Source organism: Erythrolamprus reginae, chromosome 1 (genome assembly GCF_031021105.1).
Source record: "Erythrolamprus reginae isolate rEryReg1 chromosome 1, rEryReg1.hap1, whole genome shotgun sequence".
Lineage (NCBI taxonomy): Eukaryota > Metazoa > Chordata > Lepidosauria > Squamata > Dipsadidae > Erythrolamprus > Erythrolamprus reginae.
Genome location: NC_091950.1, coordinates 46,002,757 through 46,020,286, shown reverse-complemented (window position 1 = coordinate 46,020,286; position 17,530 = coordinate 46,002,757). Strand labels below are relative to the sequence as shown.

At 43.6% G+C, this 17,530-nt stretch overlaps 1 protein-coding gene across 6 annotated transcripts in view; it reads left to right on the top strand.

Annotated features, from left to right (window-relative positions):
• Nucleotides 1-17,530, top strand: part of INF2 (inverted formin 2) — a 96,913-nt gene that overhangs the window by 60,811 nt on the left and 18,572 nt on the right. For all 6 annotated transcript variants that reach the window (XM_070751326.1, XM_070751336.1, XM_070751305.1 and 3 more), the window contains exons 7-13: nt 629-770; nt 4,400-5,431; nt 6,858-7,003; nt 8,059-8,120; nt 9,782-9,884; nt 10,247-10,332; nt 10,975-11,075. In XM_070751326.1, coding sequence (XP_070607427.1) covers nt 629-770; nt 4,400-5,431; nt 6,858-7,003; nt 8,059-8,120; nt 9,782-9,884; nt 10,247-10,332; nt 10,975-11,075 — 1,672 coding nt within the window. The remainder of the gene's footprint in view (nt 1-628; nt 771-4,399; nt 5,432-6,857; nt 7,004-8,058; nt 8,121-9,781; nt 9,885-10,246; nt 10,333-10,974; nt 11,076-17,530) is intronic.

Below are 17,530 nucleotides of genomic sequence, written 5' to 3'. Positions count from 1 at the left end.
AAATAGCAATAGCATTTAAACCTATATACTGCTTCACAGTGCTTTACAGTCAGCTCTAAGTGATTTACAGAGTCAGCATATTGCCCCCAACAATCAGGTCTTCATTTTACCAACCTCAGAAGGATGGAAGGCTGAATCAACCTTGAGCCTGGTGAGATTCGAACTGTCAAATTGTAGGCAGCCGGCAGGCAGCAGAAGTAGCTTGCAGTACTGAATTCAAACCATTGCGCCACCGTGACTCTTTATAATAAATTAGAATATAAAGTATGTCCTTAAAAGGTATTATAGCTAGACAAACAGATATAGATGATATAGATATAAGTGAGATAGATGGAGGTAGAGATGGAGGTAGAGATAGATAGTGAAAGGTAAAAGAGTCCCTGCAGATTTTACTCCACTATTTGTTGCCAGCTTTAAGGGTTGGTGCTCATCTCCATTTCACGGCCATTGAGCCAGCACTGTCCAAAGAAATGCTGGTCCAGTTACCAGCATGAGGTCACAGAACGCTCTTGAAGCTCTGTGTTTTTTGGTAGCTCAGATTGTAATACTAAAGTAGCATCCTTACAGTAATATCAGTATTGTAATATATAAAGAGATAATAGCTTCAAAGTTTCATTTTCTGTTTCAGGTGAGTAGCTCCCCAGTCTCCGTTCAATTGCTGTCCATTCTCCAAAGCCTCTTGCATCTCGAGCCTTCTCATCGCTCCAGCCTATTGCTCTGGGAATCCTTAGAAATATTAGTAAGCAGAGCCATCTTGCTTGCTAATGACAGTAAGTTTTAACGCACTATGAACCCTGATACAATACGTGTTCCCCAAAAACAAAGCAAGCCAAAATAGAGATTTCATGCTTGGTTTAAAAAAACCTGGCTCTGGGATTGTTATCCACCAGGTTTGTAACAGACTTCTGCTCTGTTTACATCATCTTCCTAGATCAACAGAAAAAAGTAAACAGTACGGCACTCCAGGACAGGTGGCAATAGAAAATTGTGGATAAGAGATTGTGTTGCTCAGAAAGAATATGAGTAAACACCCAATTTCCTGTTTCCTGTTTTCTGCTGCCAGAGAATTCCTCATCCAGAACAAAGTACTCTTTATTAAGGGATTTATCACTGGGAACAATGCTGGATTGCGTATTGTGAGGCAATAAATTGAGGTTCAATCCATGCAACATAGAGGTTCCATTAGCTGTTCTGGAAAGTGGATTTGGTTTGCAGCTTAGGATATTTCCAGGTCAGGTAACAGTAATGTTCACAGGTGGTACTGCCCAGATTCATTCATTCATTCATTCATTCATTCATTCATTCATTCATTCATTCATTCATTCATTCAACTTCTATGCCGCCCAATGCCAAAGGATTTGGCGGGTATGTCGTTTAGTCCTCTTCTTAGAGAAAATGATCATGCCACAATGATCTTGTTTTAGTTTGATCTGAAAGATGTCCAGTCCATGGCAAATGCACTAATGCAAGGCATGAGGTTTTTATTAATAAGTTTCCTTCACCTCATAACATGGCCCCACTGTAAATAATCCTTATGCAAAAAGTAATTTCCTGCTTAAAAATGCCAATCTTTTGATCTCCTATGCTCACAGGTTATTACTGCACCCATAGTATACACCTGCATGATTGTTGCAATAAATGCTTCACTGCAGAATAAACCTCAGTCGAGCCTATTTCTCTTATTAATCTCAATTGTCACCGTAAAGTTTAAGGTTCAGAGCTTGTGTTTGGTTTCTCTGGTTCATAAATCCCTGTATGGACTCGAAATCCCCCTCCCCTCTACTCAATCATTAATGTAAGCCTCTCTTCAGTTAGTAGTAAATGCGTTCTTCTTTATAAATACATTGGTGTTGTCCAATGGCAAAACACAAGCAAGGATCGTGTTTACATATACAGTGTTCCCTCGATTTCCGCAGGAGATGCGTTCCGAGACCGCCCGCGAAAGTTGAATTTCCGCGAAGTAGAGATACAGAAGTAAATACACCATTTTTGGCTATGGACAGTATCACAAGCCATCCCTTAACACTTTAAACCCCCAAATTACCATTTCCCATTCCCTTAACAACCATTTACTCACCATTATTACTGGTACTCACCATTGAATAAGACACTTAGTGATCCTGATATTTATAAATATAATTATTTATTAACAATAATTATTTTTTTTGTTATTTATTTGCAAAAATTATTAGCTTGGTGATGACATATGACGTCATTGGGTGGGAAAAACCGTGGTATAGGAAAAAAACCGCAAAGTATTTTTTAATTAATATTTTTTGAAAAACCGTGGTATAGGCTATTCGCGAAGTTCGAACCCGCGAAAATCGAGGGAACACTGTATTTACAACAGTGGTGGGTTTAGCACATGGAAGGACTAGAAACAATGGAATGAAACTGCAAAGGAGTAGGTTTAGATTAGATATCAGAAAAAAAACTTTATAACAGTAAGGGTGATAAACCAGTGGAACTGTTTGCCACAGGAGGTGGTGTGCTCGCCTTCACTGGCGGTCTTCATACAGAGACTGGACAGTCATCTTTCTGGGATGGTTTAATGTATCCTGCATTGAGCAGGGGGTTGGACCCGATGACCTCGAGGTCCCTTCCAATTCTATGATTCTATGATTCCTACTGGTGTGGTCCAATGTTATGCACTGGTAGGAGCCCAGTAATAATGTAATTTTCTGCGATTTTATCCGGGTTTAGATGGCTTGTTCACATCAAGAAAGCGCCTCCCGCTCCCCCCTGCATTAATGCCAATCTTTATTCTTCGTCCAAAGCACAGTTGAGAAGCTCCAAAGCTGTGTTTTGGTTTATAATGTCACCCTGAGCATGCATGGAAGTGAAATTGTGTGGTGGGATGATCTCTGGTGAGCCCAAGATAGAGGTCACTCTCTATCTTTTGATACCATTGACCATGGTATCCTTCTGCGACAACTAAGGGAGTTGGGAGTGGGAGGCACCGTTATGCAGTGGTTCTACTCCTATCACTCTGGTTGGTCAGAGTCGGTGTTGGCAGGAGGACAAAGGTCGACCCCTAGGCCCCTCCTCTATGGGGTGCCTCAGGGTTCGGTCCTCTCTCCTCTTTTATTTAACATTTACATGAAACCACAGGGTGAGATCATCCAATGACACGGGGTGAGGTATCAACAGTATGCTGATGATACCCAGTTATATATTTCCACCCCGTGTCAATTCAGTGAAGATGTGGATGTGATGTGCCAGTGCCTGGAGGCTGTGAGGGTCTGGATGGGAGTTAACAGGCTCAAACTTAACCCTGATAAGACTGAATGGCTATGGGCATTGCCTCTGAAAGATTCCAGCAATTGTCCATCTTTGGTTCTGGGGGGGGGGAGTTGCCCACAGTCCGAATGGGTTTGCAATTTGGGTGTTCTCCTAGATCCACAGCTAGGATTAGATCACCATCTGACAGCTGTGGCTAGGGGGACCTTTGCACAGGTTTGCCTAGTGCACCAATTGCAATCATACCTAAATCAAGGGGCTCTTCTCACAGTCACTCAAGCCCTTATCACCTCATGTTTGGATTATTGCAATGTGCTCTACATGGGGCTACCCTTGAAGAGTGTTTGGAAACTACGGCTTATCTGGAATGCAGCCGTGCGAGCTGTTGTGGATGCAACTGGGTACACACAGCTCTCCAACTGACATTCTCTCTTAAAGAAGCCATGCTTGTTTCCAGGCAGAAGTGAAATCCTACCTGTTCAGACCAGTTCACCCAAACCAGTACTTTTAAAAAAATGCTACCGATTAGTATATCCAGTGATCAGCTGTGCAACAATTAGCATGATATAGATTAAGTAGGATTTCCTGCTTTCTGGCTAATCTAAATTGTGTGGCATAGCTGACACCCCCCCCCCCCACTGTTCTACTTACCGTTACAGTCTCTGATGGCTTCAAAATGCTCCTTTTTGAGTGCTGCACAGTAGTGCCTGTGGTGCACATGCATGCGCGGCGCACAAAGTGTGCATGAAGCAAACTGGTAGCAGACTTCAGAGGATGGTTACACAGTTGCCTAGTTTGAGAAAGACGACAATAAGACTCTGGCCCACCCTCTTATCTAGCATACAATAAACTTTGAACCAGAGTAATATGCTTCTTTGTATTTGCATACAAATCCAATAGATAGATAGATAGATAGATAGATAGATAGATAGATAGATAGATAGATAGATAGATAGATAGATAGATAGATAGATAGATAGATAGATACTGTAAATAAATAAATCATCTTTTTCCTAATTTCCCCCTGTTTAAATCTGTTTGAAAACATTGTTCATTTGCGAAAGATATCACCTTAAAAATGTTCATTATGACATTTGTGTGTGGGGGGAAAAGAATAGGATTGAGATTGTTTTGCTCTGTTCTGTTTAATGTTTTTCAGTACAAGATAATAGCGTAGAAGAAGTAATGGACAGATTGTTGTCTGTCAAGAAACAGCGCAAGAAAAGAGATTTGGGTTCCAGAAGAGCAGCCAAGAAGGTGAACGAAAGCACGCAGACCAATGAAGATTGGGGACAATGCGCAAACATTACCAAGACCTCTCCTCCAAGAACTTGCTCTTCCAACACTCCACTTAATGAAGATGTGTTTGTTGCAGCCTCCTCCTTTTCGGTCAGTTCAGCTTCACCAGAATGGAATCTGTCTTCAGTGGCTCCGGTGCCGCCTGCTCCTCCTCCCGCTCCCCTCCCAGGAACATCAGAGGTGTTGCCACAACAGCCATCTCCTCTACCTGGGATACAAATGCCATCATCAGTTCCCACGTTGCATGATGTAGCAACAATCCCACCCCCTCCTCCTCTGCCTGGGATGACTGTCATTCTTCCTCCTCCCCCGTTGCCCAGTGTGACAGGGATCCCTCCCGCTCTTCCCGTTATGATTGGAGCCCATTGTCTACCTCAAAACTCAGCCATGCCACCACCACCTCCCCCGCTGCCAGGTGTGGTAGGCATCCCTCCCCCTCCCCTGCTGCCAGGTGTGGTAGGCATCCCTCCCCCTCCCCCGCTGCCAGGTGTGGTAGGCATCCCTCCCCCTCCCCCGCTGCCTGGTGTGGTAGGCATCCCTCCCCCGCTACCTGGCACGGTAGGCATCCCTCCCCCTCCTCCGCTGCCAGGCATGGTAGGCATCCCTCCCCCTCCCCCTCTTCCTGGTGCTGCAGGAGTGCCACCTCCACCCCCGCCCCTCCCAGGCATGCCACCTCCACCTCCCCCACTGCCTGGGATGGAAGGGCTACCACCCCCTCCCCCGTTGCCAGGCATCCCACCTCCTCCACCTCTGGGATTCAACATAGAGGAGATTGTCCCTGCAAGGGCCAACATTCTTGGCTATTCCATGCCACCCCCTAAAAGGAGGAAGATGCCAACGCTAAGGATGAAGAAGCTGAATTGGCAGAAGCTGCCCTCCAATGTGGTAAGAGGTAAGAACTTCTGAAGTATTTAAGTGCCACGTCCTCAATCAGACCCTTCCAGTGAGGCTTGGAAGGAAAAACTATTGGTTTGTTCCAGCCGATTCTTTTCCTTCACAGTTGAGTCTGTCCCTATGCGCAAGGAGCTCCATTTTCACTACCGGTGCACAGTGTGGCCCGTACTGGATAGCAACCCAATACTGATTGTAACCCTAGTAATCATCCTATAAACTAAGGATATTAGAGTTAAAAGCAGCAGATGGGGAAAGGCCAAGATTAAGGTGTTTTTCCTTGTTCTTCTTAACCAAGTGTTCTTCCACTTTTCTATCGAAAATCTATGTCACCTAAATGATTAACAATTTTAATTATAGGATATGTTTCTGCATATATTTTGCTATGCGTTTTCTCTTTTTTTATGTGCTTTTATTGACTTTTATTTATTTATTTATTTATTTATTTAATTTGACTTCTATTTTACATATCGTAACATTTATTTTGAGCAGATCTACAGCCTTTTATATACATTATTGTTATATTTATACAATGTATACATCATTTTACAGTATTTTCTAATTCTATATTTTTGTCCCACGTTTCTTCTTTGATTTTTATATTGTTAGTCCATTTATACCACTTTTCCCATATTTCATAATAGTCTGAGCCCTTTTGTGCTCTACGTTCTATGGTTAATTTGTCCATTTTTGTGCAAATCACATATTGTCTTGATTATCAAATTTTCGTAGGTGTATTAGAGTTCCATTGCTATGCATTCTCTCTCTCTCTCTCTCTCTCTCTCCCCCCCCTCTGTGTGTGTGTGTGTGTGTGTGTGTGTGTGTACAGGTCGTACTCGACTTACAACAGTTTGTTTAATGACTGTGTGAAGTTACAGCACTGAAAAAAAGTAAACATAGCCATTTTTCACACTTTACAGCGTCATAAGCAAACACTTGGCAATGGACTCATATTTATCAGGGCTGCAGTTTCCCAGGGTCATGTGATCGCATTTTGTGACCTTTTGATAAGCAAAGTCAATGGGGAAGCCAGTTTCACCTAATAACTGTGTTACTAACTTAACAACTGTAACACGAAAGGTTGTGAAATGAGCCAAAATTCACTTAGCAGGTGCCTTGCTTAGCAACAGAGGTTTTGGGCTCAGTGATGGCCATAGGTTGAGGATTTCCTGTATATGCATATCCTGCTGTTCCTTCAGAAATTAAAGACAATTTGTCTCACATTACAAATACTGAATTGGTCCTATCCTTTTGTATGATGCCCCGAGTTTTTGGAGAATTCTAATAAATAATAATAAAATAATAATAAAGGCATAGATTTTGATTTTGATTTAATTGGATTTGTATGCTGCCCCTCTCCGAGGACTCAGGGATGTGGACTGTGAAGCTATGAGATGCAATCTAGCATCCTGCCTTGTGTCTTTTAGAGAGTCATTCTATGTGGGCATCATCACCAAGAACAAGTGAAGAATATATTGAGCCGGATTACTCTAAAATAGAACAGTTGTTTTGCTTTCCACAAACCAAGCCCAAATCAAAAGAAGTTGCACCAGTGAAGACAGAACCAAAAGAGGTATATTTATAATGTTCTTGAACTAACCCTATTCATTTGGATAATTGTTTGAACCATCCAAGAGTTCCCATATATCAGTTGTTGAACTTGCTGCAGAACATGAAGTTCTGTTACCCGACTAAACAAGGAGATTTTTGAGGTTAGAAGGAACATGGGGGAGTTTTCATGTTAGTTTGAGGGTTGCACATGCTTTAAAAATGATTTGCCAGGAATGTTTCAAATATTATGCCAGTATTTATGATTTGATTTGATTTGATTTGATTTGATTTGATTTGATTTGATTTGTATGCCATCCCTCTCCGTAGACTCGGGGCGGTTAACAACAATAATAAAACAACATAAAAACAAATCTAATATTAAAAATGGGATAACAAGTCACTATTTTTGATTACTGTGTACACTTTTTATTTTTATTATTTTTATTTCTGAACATGCAAGCTTGTAAAATGATGTGACCACTTTAAATTGCTCCAGTATAGCAGTTTTCATTAGTTTATTATTTACGGCAAATGCAGATATTTCATTGCTAATATCCAAAAACAGGATTCTTAACAGAATTCACAGTGATGGTGATGGGCAGCAGGGAGAAAGCAAAACTGTTTAATTCCTTTTTTAAAACATCTGTCTTTATGCCAAAGGAAAACAAATAGCCCAACCTATCAAAAGCAGCACTGTGGGAGACAAAACAGGATTATGGTTGCTCACATAGTCAGCCAAATTTTTAGACCGGATTTGGCATTTTTATCCTCCTATCAAGTCTTTATTATTGTTTACATATTTAAATGTACTGGCTACCCAACTCAAATGAACTCTAACCTTAATGTTAATTTAATACCACAATAAAAGAATGAAAAGAAAAAATTGGCATTATTCACACTTGCCAATTGGTGATAACATTGCATAGATTTGGCAAAGTCCATTTACAGTGCCATAAGTCTTCTTATTTTACAAATGCCTATAAAAATAAGGCTCAGAATAACTGGCAAGGGGTTTTAATTTATACTTTCTAACCAATTTATACAACTGACCAAAAACATTTCACTTTTCCAAAACAGATTACATTTCTGGATTCCAAAAAGAGTCTTAATTTGAACATCTTTTTGAAGCAATTTAAGTGGTAAGTGGTATTTTTATTTTGATAAAATAATGCTACCATCATTAGAAATAAAATTTATAATGATTAATACTGCCATCCTGTGCTTTTTTGTGTAATTTTACAATTCTACATATCTATTCTCTTAAACTGCACTGAAACATACAAGAATTACAACAGAGCTTATTTAGAATCTGACTTATACACACATATATGCACACATATATGGGACCACCTTCTGCTGCATGAATCCCAGCGACCGGTTAGGTCCCAGAGTTGACCTTCTCCAGGTCCCGTCAAATAGATAATGTCAGTTGGCAGAGCCTAAGGGAAGAGCCTTCTCTGTTGGGGCCCGGCATTCTGGAATCAACTCCCCCTGGAGATTCGTATTGCCCCCACCCTCCTCGCCTTCCACAAGAATCTTAAGACTCATTTATGCCACCAGGCTTGGGTCCATTAAATTCCTGACCCCTGGCTGATGAATGGGCTGAGAGAAAGCTGATTGAATGGGAATGACTGCTATTTTTATGGCTTTTAGTTTTTATATTTTATATTTAATTAATTGGACCCGAAATGTTATATATTGCTTTGTTATATGTTGTGATTTTCCCTGAATCCTCGGAGATGGGCGGCATAGAAGTCCAACAGAAAGATAGATAGATAGGTAGATAAGTAGATAGATAGATTAGATAGATAGATAGATAGATAGATAGATAGATAGATAGATAGATGATAGATAGATAGACAGATGATAGATAGATAGATAGATAGATAGATAGATAGATAGATAGATAGATAGATAGATAGATAGATAGATAGATAGATAGATAGATGATAGATAGATAAGCATGAATCTTCTCCAAGTAGCCATCTTGCTTTAATGAAGCTCCTTTTTGCATTGAGATAAAGAGGAAAAAAATTTCTATGCTCTGGGACCTGCTACCAGGAGGTATCTTTGTCTCAAGTCTTATATATTTTTGCCATTCTTATTGGTTCCACTTTGGATAGATGCTACCTGTCATAACATGATAGATACAACATAAAATTAGACCTGGGTAGCTTTTTGCTTGAGCTTAAAGATCTGTGTCCTCATTCATCATTTACCCTACCTAGCATCCACATTCATTGATAGCCAAACTCAGAATATATCTGCCATGACTAATTATTGCTGATTAGTTTATCTTTCTTAAGTATGCCCATTCCTTTTTCTTTTACCCTAATTTGTCTAGCAACCAATGCTGAATTTTATTGTAATGAATTCCAAATGTCAACTGTAGGCATAGAATGAAAAGATGGGGAAATCTGACTTGAACGTGCTTGTTAATCGATTTGATTGAGTGGACAGAACATTATAACATTATAGCAATAGTATTAGCATTTAGACTTATATTCCATCTCATAGTGCTTTGCAGCATTTTCTGGGCAATTTACAATGTCAGCATATTGTCCCCAACAATCTGGGGGTTCATTTTAGCAACCTCAGAAAGAGTGGAAGGCTGAGTCAACCTCGATCCCATCAGAATCAAACTCCAGACTGTGGGATTACAGTTAGCTTGCAATACTGCGTTCTAATCACTGCACCACCAGGGTTCCTTATGAGAAATAGAGGAGAAACCCCTGCCTTTGATGTTTGCATAATTGCATAACAGTGATTGTATCTAATCTGCAATTTCTTTTATCCACAGCACAAATGAGGGGGTGGTTAAAATGATTCAGGAAGGTGACAGAACAAAGTTTGATGTTGAGGTGCTCAAGCAACTTCTTAAACTCCTACCGGAAAAACATGAAGTAAGACAAACAACAACCAAAGTCTGTTACTTCAAATTTTCTTTGTAATGCATTTGCTGCATTTATACATCATGATTCAATAATCAATATGTATTGGGGTAGGTGTGGATTTGTGTGGGTGGCTGGGTGTTGAGAGAAAGAGCGGAGGTATTTTCTAGCCTCTTCATCAGTGTGGCTGAGAAAAGAAGTTCAGAAGCTGTCTCCTCTGATTTAAATTAATCAGAATTTAATATTACATCCAAACAAAAATGCAGTATATAAATTAATGATTGGTTAGTTTCTTAACCCATCCTGATGCTCAGAACCACAAGCCCTTGTATAGGTGATGTTACTGGAACCTGGCATTTCTCTTTTCTTGCTAGATAGAAAATTTGAAAGCTTTCAAAGAAGAAAAGGAAAAATTAGCAAATGCAGATCAGTTCTATGTTCTACTCCTTGGAGTTCCTAGGTAAGAGGAATGTTAATGAGAATAGTTGTAAAAGATATGTGCATTTAATTAGTTTCAAACATTTCTAAAGCAGGAAATATCATTTGTTTTAAATGATTCCAGTGTTATAGTAGTCACAGAAGAGTTATAGATGGGTGGAAGGGGAAATCTTTTTTTATATATGGTAGTTATCTGCACATTCAGAAGTACTAGTATAAAGAGGAATACTTTAATATCTAAATGAATGGATTAAAAGGCAATTTGGTAAAATAAAAATAATGGTTCAATGTATTCAGTTGCCAGTTTAGAATAAGATTAATGCAAAATATTTTTACACAATTAAATTATGTCAGCTATATCTTCATACATATAATCCTTAATTAAGGTCGCGTGGTGAGGATGGTGGTGGAATGGGGGGAAATGGGATCTGTTGTTACTCGATCAACCACCTCCACTGTGCCGTTTATGTTTTAATAATATTAAAGTATTAATAACGGGTTTAATATTCCCAGTTTTCTTATATTGTCTATAGGGAAGTCAACACTTACATTTGTAAGGTACATTTAACAGATTTGTTCCTTGATTGGCTTGGAAAATGTTCATTCTAACTCTGTTTGAGTGCACAGGGTACAATGTGGTATTTGTATGATTTCTCCATTTTAGCTACCAATTAAGGATTGAATGTATGCTGATTTGTGAAGAGACAGCAGTTCTGCTGGAGATGTTGCAGCCCAAAGCAGAAACAATAAGGAGGGCTTGTGAAGGTTAGTGATTGTCTAAGGCCTAAGTACAGTTTGGGTGTTCTGAATTTCTTTCCAATCTAAAAATCACAATTTGCTGACAAATCAAAGTCTAATACCTTTACAGAGAACCAAGATTTACCGTAAATGACTTGGTCAGTGCTTACGTAAATCTGTGTTTGCTCAGAAGATCCATGTCCATCCCTGCAATAGGTAGAGAATATTTGCATTTTCAATCTCTCCAGATTAGTTAGCCAATCTTTGAGAATGGAATGAAGCCATTATCAGTTTGGTATGCAGTGTACTAATCCCATCTGCCTAGCAGCATAAATCCTGCTCAACTGTTCAACCTTTGAAGTAATTAAAATGTGCAAGGTGGAAAGCAAAACCTCGGTATGTTTGTGCTTTTACCACATTCCATTCTACATACAAGTCCATCATAATAATAACAACACAGTTGGAAGGGACCTTGGAAGGGACCTCTACTTCAACCCCCTGCTTAGGCAGGAAACCCTACACTACCTCAGATGTTATTCAACATCTTCTTAAAAACTTCCAGTGTTGGAGCATTCATAACTTCTGGAGACAAGCTGATTAATTGTTCTCACTGTCAGGAAATTTCTCCTTTAGTTCTCAGTTATTCACTCCTTGTTTAGTTTCCACCCATTGCTTCTTGTTCTACCCTCAGGTGATTTGGAGAATAATTTGAATCCCTCTTCTTTGTCGCAACCCCTGAAATATTGGAACACTGCTATCAGTGCTCAGTTCTTGCAACCGTTCATCATGCTTTAGCCTCTAGTCCCCTAATCACCCTTGTCACTTCTTCTCTGCACTTTTTCTAGAGTCTCAACATTCTTTTTGCATCCTGGCGACCAAAACGGAATGTAATATTCCAAGTGTGGCCTTACCAAGGCCTTATAAAGTGGTATTAACACTTCTCCGTACTGAAGGAGTGGGTCCAGCAGTCACATGGGTTGCTCCTGTCCAATCCGGTGGAACTGAGCCTAGTATTAAAAAAGACTGCTGGATCCGCCCCTTCCCCAGAATTCGCTCAGTTCGCATCCTCGGATGTTGTGTGAATGCTCGTTCCTCTCTATAAAACACCTTCCCTTCGATCTCTCTTCAATAGCAAGTAAGATTTTTCCATTACTTAGCTTGCTGGCAGTTTCTTTCTCAGCCCTACAGGGCTTTGAGTTGGGGGAGAAGTTAGCGGCTCAGCCATTCGCGGTTTTTCCCTCCGTGCTGCAGCCGCGGCCGTTTTGTTAATTCCGGCCTTGGAGGTCCTGCCGAGAGCAAGCTTTATTCTTTCGACTAAAAAAATTAAGGGCTATTTACCTCCCGCGGTGTGGGACTTGATTTGTCTCCCGGGCTTAGTCGCTCCTATTTCAAATAACGGAGCAGTTATTTTGGCGCCAAGGCTCTGACGCCCAGTAAGTTGCACTTTCGGTTCTGCCCTAAGGGGTCGGCCATTAGTGCCTACAGCCCGCCGCCTGACCCTGGAGTCGTCGCTGTGAGTTCCCTCGGGCCTATTCTCCACGGAAGTGGCCTCCAACCAGTGTGCCTTGGTTTTTCTTAAAGTTAAGTTAGCGAGGCCTGCCACGCTGCACTTAAGGACATGAACTCTTGGTACCGTCCAGGATTGCCTCTTAAGGCGCAGCAGCTCCTGAGCCTAGGAGCAGGGTCACCTATCCTCTTGGGAATTCCACAAAATAATTCTTCTCCCCCCTATTTTTATTGGCTCAAGCCTTGTCTTCTGTAATTGCTCAGACTATGGCTTCCCTTCCCAAGAGAGGCACTACCAAAGGTTCCTAAGAGGTGAGGCCTACTGGTAATCCTTCTGAGCTTCCCCAGGCCTCTTCCTCCTCTTTCTCAGGCTCTCAACCTTTAGCCAAGCCCACTAGGGCTGAGAAGAGAAGGGACCTAGCCCTACAAAAAATAATGATAAATCAGCCTAACGTTTTAAGGTGCAGGCCCAAATGCATATCAACCCTACCTCCCGGAGGCCTCTAACCTGCCTCCCTCCTGGGTACCTGGGCTATCCCTGGATGAGCCAAACCTAAATCCACCCCTATCTAACCTATGGGGTTTTAGGTCCAGAGGAGCCAGTTATTACCGAGGATTTCCCCCAGCAGAACCTGTTCAGGGCCTCAGGGATCCTCAGGCTTTTCCGGCTGATATTTCTTCCTTGCCTCCGGAGTTTCAGTCTATCTTGACTATTCTGACTAACACTATTGATGCTAGACTCTCATCTTTAAATGTACCCCCTCTGTCTCATCCTTCCTCTCGCTCCTCCCGTCCCATGAGTTTTTCTCCTTCCTACAGAGCCCCGGTCATGGAGGCCTCTGACTCCTCTCAGGAAGAGGATGAGGACGTGGATGCAGAAGAGGATGATGACCCTTTCAACGTCTGTCGGAGGATGAGGAATCTCAGATTAAGATTCCAGCCCCAGCTGCTATTTTCCCTTCGCAGCTTTCAAATCCCTCCTGCTAAAAGCTAGAGTATCTACGGGGCTAGCCGGGCAAGAGAAGCAAGCTACTCCTTCCACAGACCCTCCAGAGGATAATCCTCCTTACTTCATGGAGGAACAGGAAGACAATGAGGTAATTCCTAGGCCCAGGTTGTTTAAGGATGCCTTGCTTCATCAGTGGGACCCCCCAACCATAGGCTTCACTCCCACTTCCAAGGACAAGAAGCTCCACAAGCTCTCTCCCTCCTATGAGGAACTCCTAACTTGTCCCAGGCCAGATGAATCAGTGAAGACGCTCCACTCAACTGCTGCCATGCCTGGCGAGGCAGAGGAGGTCCTCCGGCCAGAGGACAAACGACTTGATCAAAGGCTCAAAAGAAGTCTTCTTGCAGACTCATGGGCCATTAAGAGTGCTGCTGCGGCATCCTCCTTTTCCAGAGCTATGCTCTTAGGGCTTCGTCAGCCCCAACTACACCTGCCCCCAGATGACTTACGGGGCCAACAGGATTTCAACAAAATCTTCGCAGCTACCCAATATATAGCAGAGGCTACTCTCCAATCTTCCAGATTTGCAGCCAGGTCAGTAGCAGCCTCCACAACGGCCAGAAGGCTTCTATGGCTCCGCCCTTGGCAGGCGGGGGCAAGACAGAAATGGCAGTTAGCTATGAGTCCACTGAAACGTAACCTCCTCTTCGGAGATCTTCTGGAACCTCTCCTTACAGAAAACGCAGACAAGAAATAGGTCTTGGGACCTACCACCAAGAAGGCCCCGAAACCGCAGTCTTTTCGGCGCACCGGGCGTCAGCAGGCTCAAGGCTTCGCTTTTCGCAAGAGCCCAGGTCAGTATTCCCCTCGCTTTCGATCCCAAACTAGAATCTCCAGGGGTAGAGGGTCCCGCTATCACAGAGGATCCTCTTCTACCAGAATTTCCAAAAGAACCAGATGGTAAGTTTCTCACCCGCCTTCGGGCGGTTGCCTAGCCTGGTTCTCTTCCGCCTGGCACCGCTCTTGTAAGGACCCCTGGGTCATTGACTCAGTGGAAAGAGGCCTAAGGTTAGAGTTTATTTCTTCTCCTCCTAACCGTTTTATTTCTTGTTCCTCTCCCAGTTCCTCTCCATCTCGTATTCGAATGGAGGAGGCTATTTCTCATTGTTGACCATTAGAGCTATTCAATCGGTCCCCTCTCTCCAGAGAGGTTTGGGCTTCTATTCCACCCTCCTTATGGTCCCCAAGACTTCTGGAGGCTGGAGAGCCATCTTGGACCTAAAGAAATTAAACCGCTCCATTAAATTTAGTAAATTCAAAATACACTCCCTATCTTCCATTTTACCAGCTCTTCTTCGAGGAGTCTTTATGGTGTCTCTAGATCTCACTGAGGTCTACCTCCATATTCCCATTGCCAAGGTCCATAGGAGATTTATGCGCTTAGCCTTCAAAGCAGGCATTTTCAGTATAGGGCTATGCCTTTTGGGCTCTCCTCAGCTCCCAGAGTTTTCACTAAACCTTTGGGATCCTTGGCGGCTCATATCCGAGCCTTTCCCTTTCATTTTTTATGTTATTTAAATGACATTTTTAATTCATAGTAATTCCAGAGCTGGTGTAGCTGCAGACCTCTCCTCTACCATGTAGGTTCTACAGAACCATGGTTTTTTTCCATAAACCTTAACAAGAGTCATCTTGATCCATCCTCTTCCATCCTGCATCTGGGGCCTATCATTAATTCTGAGATATCCCAGGTTTTCTTCTCCTCTGAGAGAAAACGCAGCCTTTGGATCTCATTGCTCGCATCCTGCCCCAGCAATCTACCTCCATTGCCACCCTATCTTCCCTTTTGGGTTAATGGTGTCATGTCTTGGTATTGTCCCCTGGTCCTGTCTTCTCGCCAGGGTCCTTCAGGGGCTTCTATTACCATTCCAGAGTTCGGGCCACAGTATCTCGAATCGTCGCCTCACCATTCCACCGACGGTTCGCAGATCCCTCATGTGGTGGACTTATCCAGCCCTAGACAAGGGATCTTCCTTCCGGTGCCCCGACCAGTTTGTAGTCACCACAGATGCCAGCCTCTCGGGCTGGGGAGCCCACGCCCAGGGTCTTTTAGCTCAGGGCACTTGGTCACCGGAGGAGGCTTCCAGGCCCACCAATTGGCTAGAATTAAGAGCCGTGTCTCTAGCTCCAAAACAATCCCAGTCTCACACTCCAACCAGCAGGTGCTGATTTTCACCGACAATCTAGTCACCAAAAGCTATATTGGCAGACACGGAGACTCTAGATCCAAGGCCCTCATGAGGGAGGCCCTGAAGTTAGGCCTTTGGGCAGAGAAGAATCTCCAGTCGCTCCTAGTCGACCTCATCTCGGGGAGCCTCAACGTCCAAGCGGACTGGCTCTCGCGAGCGACCTTAGATCCAGGCGAGTGGAATCTCCATCAGTCACCTTTCCACCAAATCTGCCTCAGGTTCGGCCATCCAGGGTTGGATCTATAGGCGGCCAAAGCCAATGCCCAGATCCCTCGCTTCATCCCCAGGTTCCCGTCTCCGGGAGCAGAGGCAATCAATGCTCTCAGGAGCCCTTGGCCTCCAGATCTATTGTATGCCTTCCCTCCAATTCCAATTCTGCCAGACGTGATCAACAAAATCCTCCTGGAGACGGCCCGAGTAATTCTGATTGCCCCTCACGGGTCTCGCAGACCATGATTCGCGGACCTCCAACAACGGTCCGTCCAGGACCCCTGGCGTCTCCCAGTTCGGAGGATAGGTTGTGACAGGGGGCCTCCTTCCATCCGGACCTGAGTGGTCCCAACTCATCGCCTGGCTATTATCCGGAGGGACTTAGACCTGCGAGGGTTTGACCCGGACTCAGTGGAAATCATCCTGAAGTCTAGAAGAGGGTCTACCAAGGATCTACGACCATTCTTGGTCCAAATTCCATCAGGGTGTTCGCAGGAGGGTCTTTCTCCCCTGTGTCTTCCCATCCACAGGATAATCACCTTCCTCGGGAAAGGTTTTCCACCAGGGCCTCTCTACCAGCTCCATCCGCCGACTCCTGGCTGTCTTTTCTTCCGTCTTGGCGGGGCCTCGCAGGCAGCCCCTCTGCTCCCTCCCAGAAATCCAAGAATTTCTAAGGGGAGTGGCCACCTCAGGCCTTCTAAAATCCACAGATATCCTACCTGGGTCTTGCCACGGGTTCTCTACTCTCTTTCTCAGACACCTTACGAACCCCTGAACTCTGCGTCCCTCAGGTACCTATCCTTTAAGATAGCATTCCTGGTGGCGATTACATCCGCCCGACGCATATCTGAGTTGGCAGCCCTTCTCTCAGACAGGATCTTTGCCAGTTTCACCTGGACAAGGTGGTTCTGTGTCTGGACCCCACCTTTCTACCAAAGGTTAGTTCCATGTCTCACAGATCTCAGGATATCATATTACCTTCCTTCTGTCTCCAACGAGAGCATCTCCTGGCTACTAGATGGCACACTCTGAATCTCCCTAGAGCGCCAAAGGTTTATATCCAACGCACAAGATCCATCCAGAGGTCTGAAGCACTCTTCATGGTCGACCATTCCAGATCCTTGGGATCCAGAGTGTCTTCTACAGTAATAGGTCGTTGGATCAGAGGGACCATCTCTAAGGCCTACGAGACAGCTTCCCTCTTTATTCCAAGGAATATTACAGCGCATTCCACCAGAAGCGCTGCCACATCTGCCGCCTGGGCGACTCAGGCTCCGTTGGAAGAAGTCTGCAAAGCAGCCTCTTAGGCCTCATCAAATTCCTTCATGCAGCACTACAAAATCGATTCGTACACTTCAGCGGACGCTGCCTTCGGCAGTAGAGTACTCCAATCCGTTATCTTTCACGATAGCAATGTACTCCCACCCTAGGGACCTATCTCTTGGGTATGTCCCATGTGACTGCTGGACCCACTCCTTCAGTACGGAGAATAGGCGTTGATTGCTTACCTGAACGCCTCTTCTCGTACGGTGAGTGGGTACAGCAGTCACTTCCCTCCCTATGTGTGG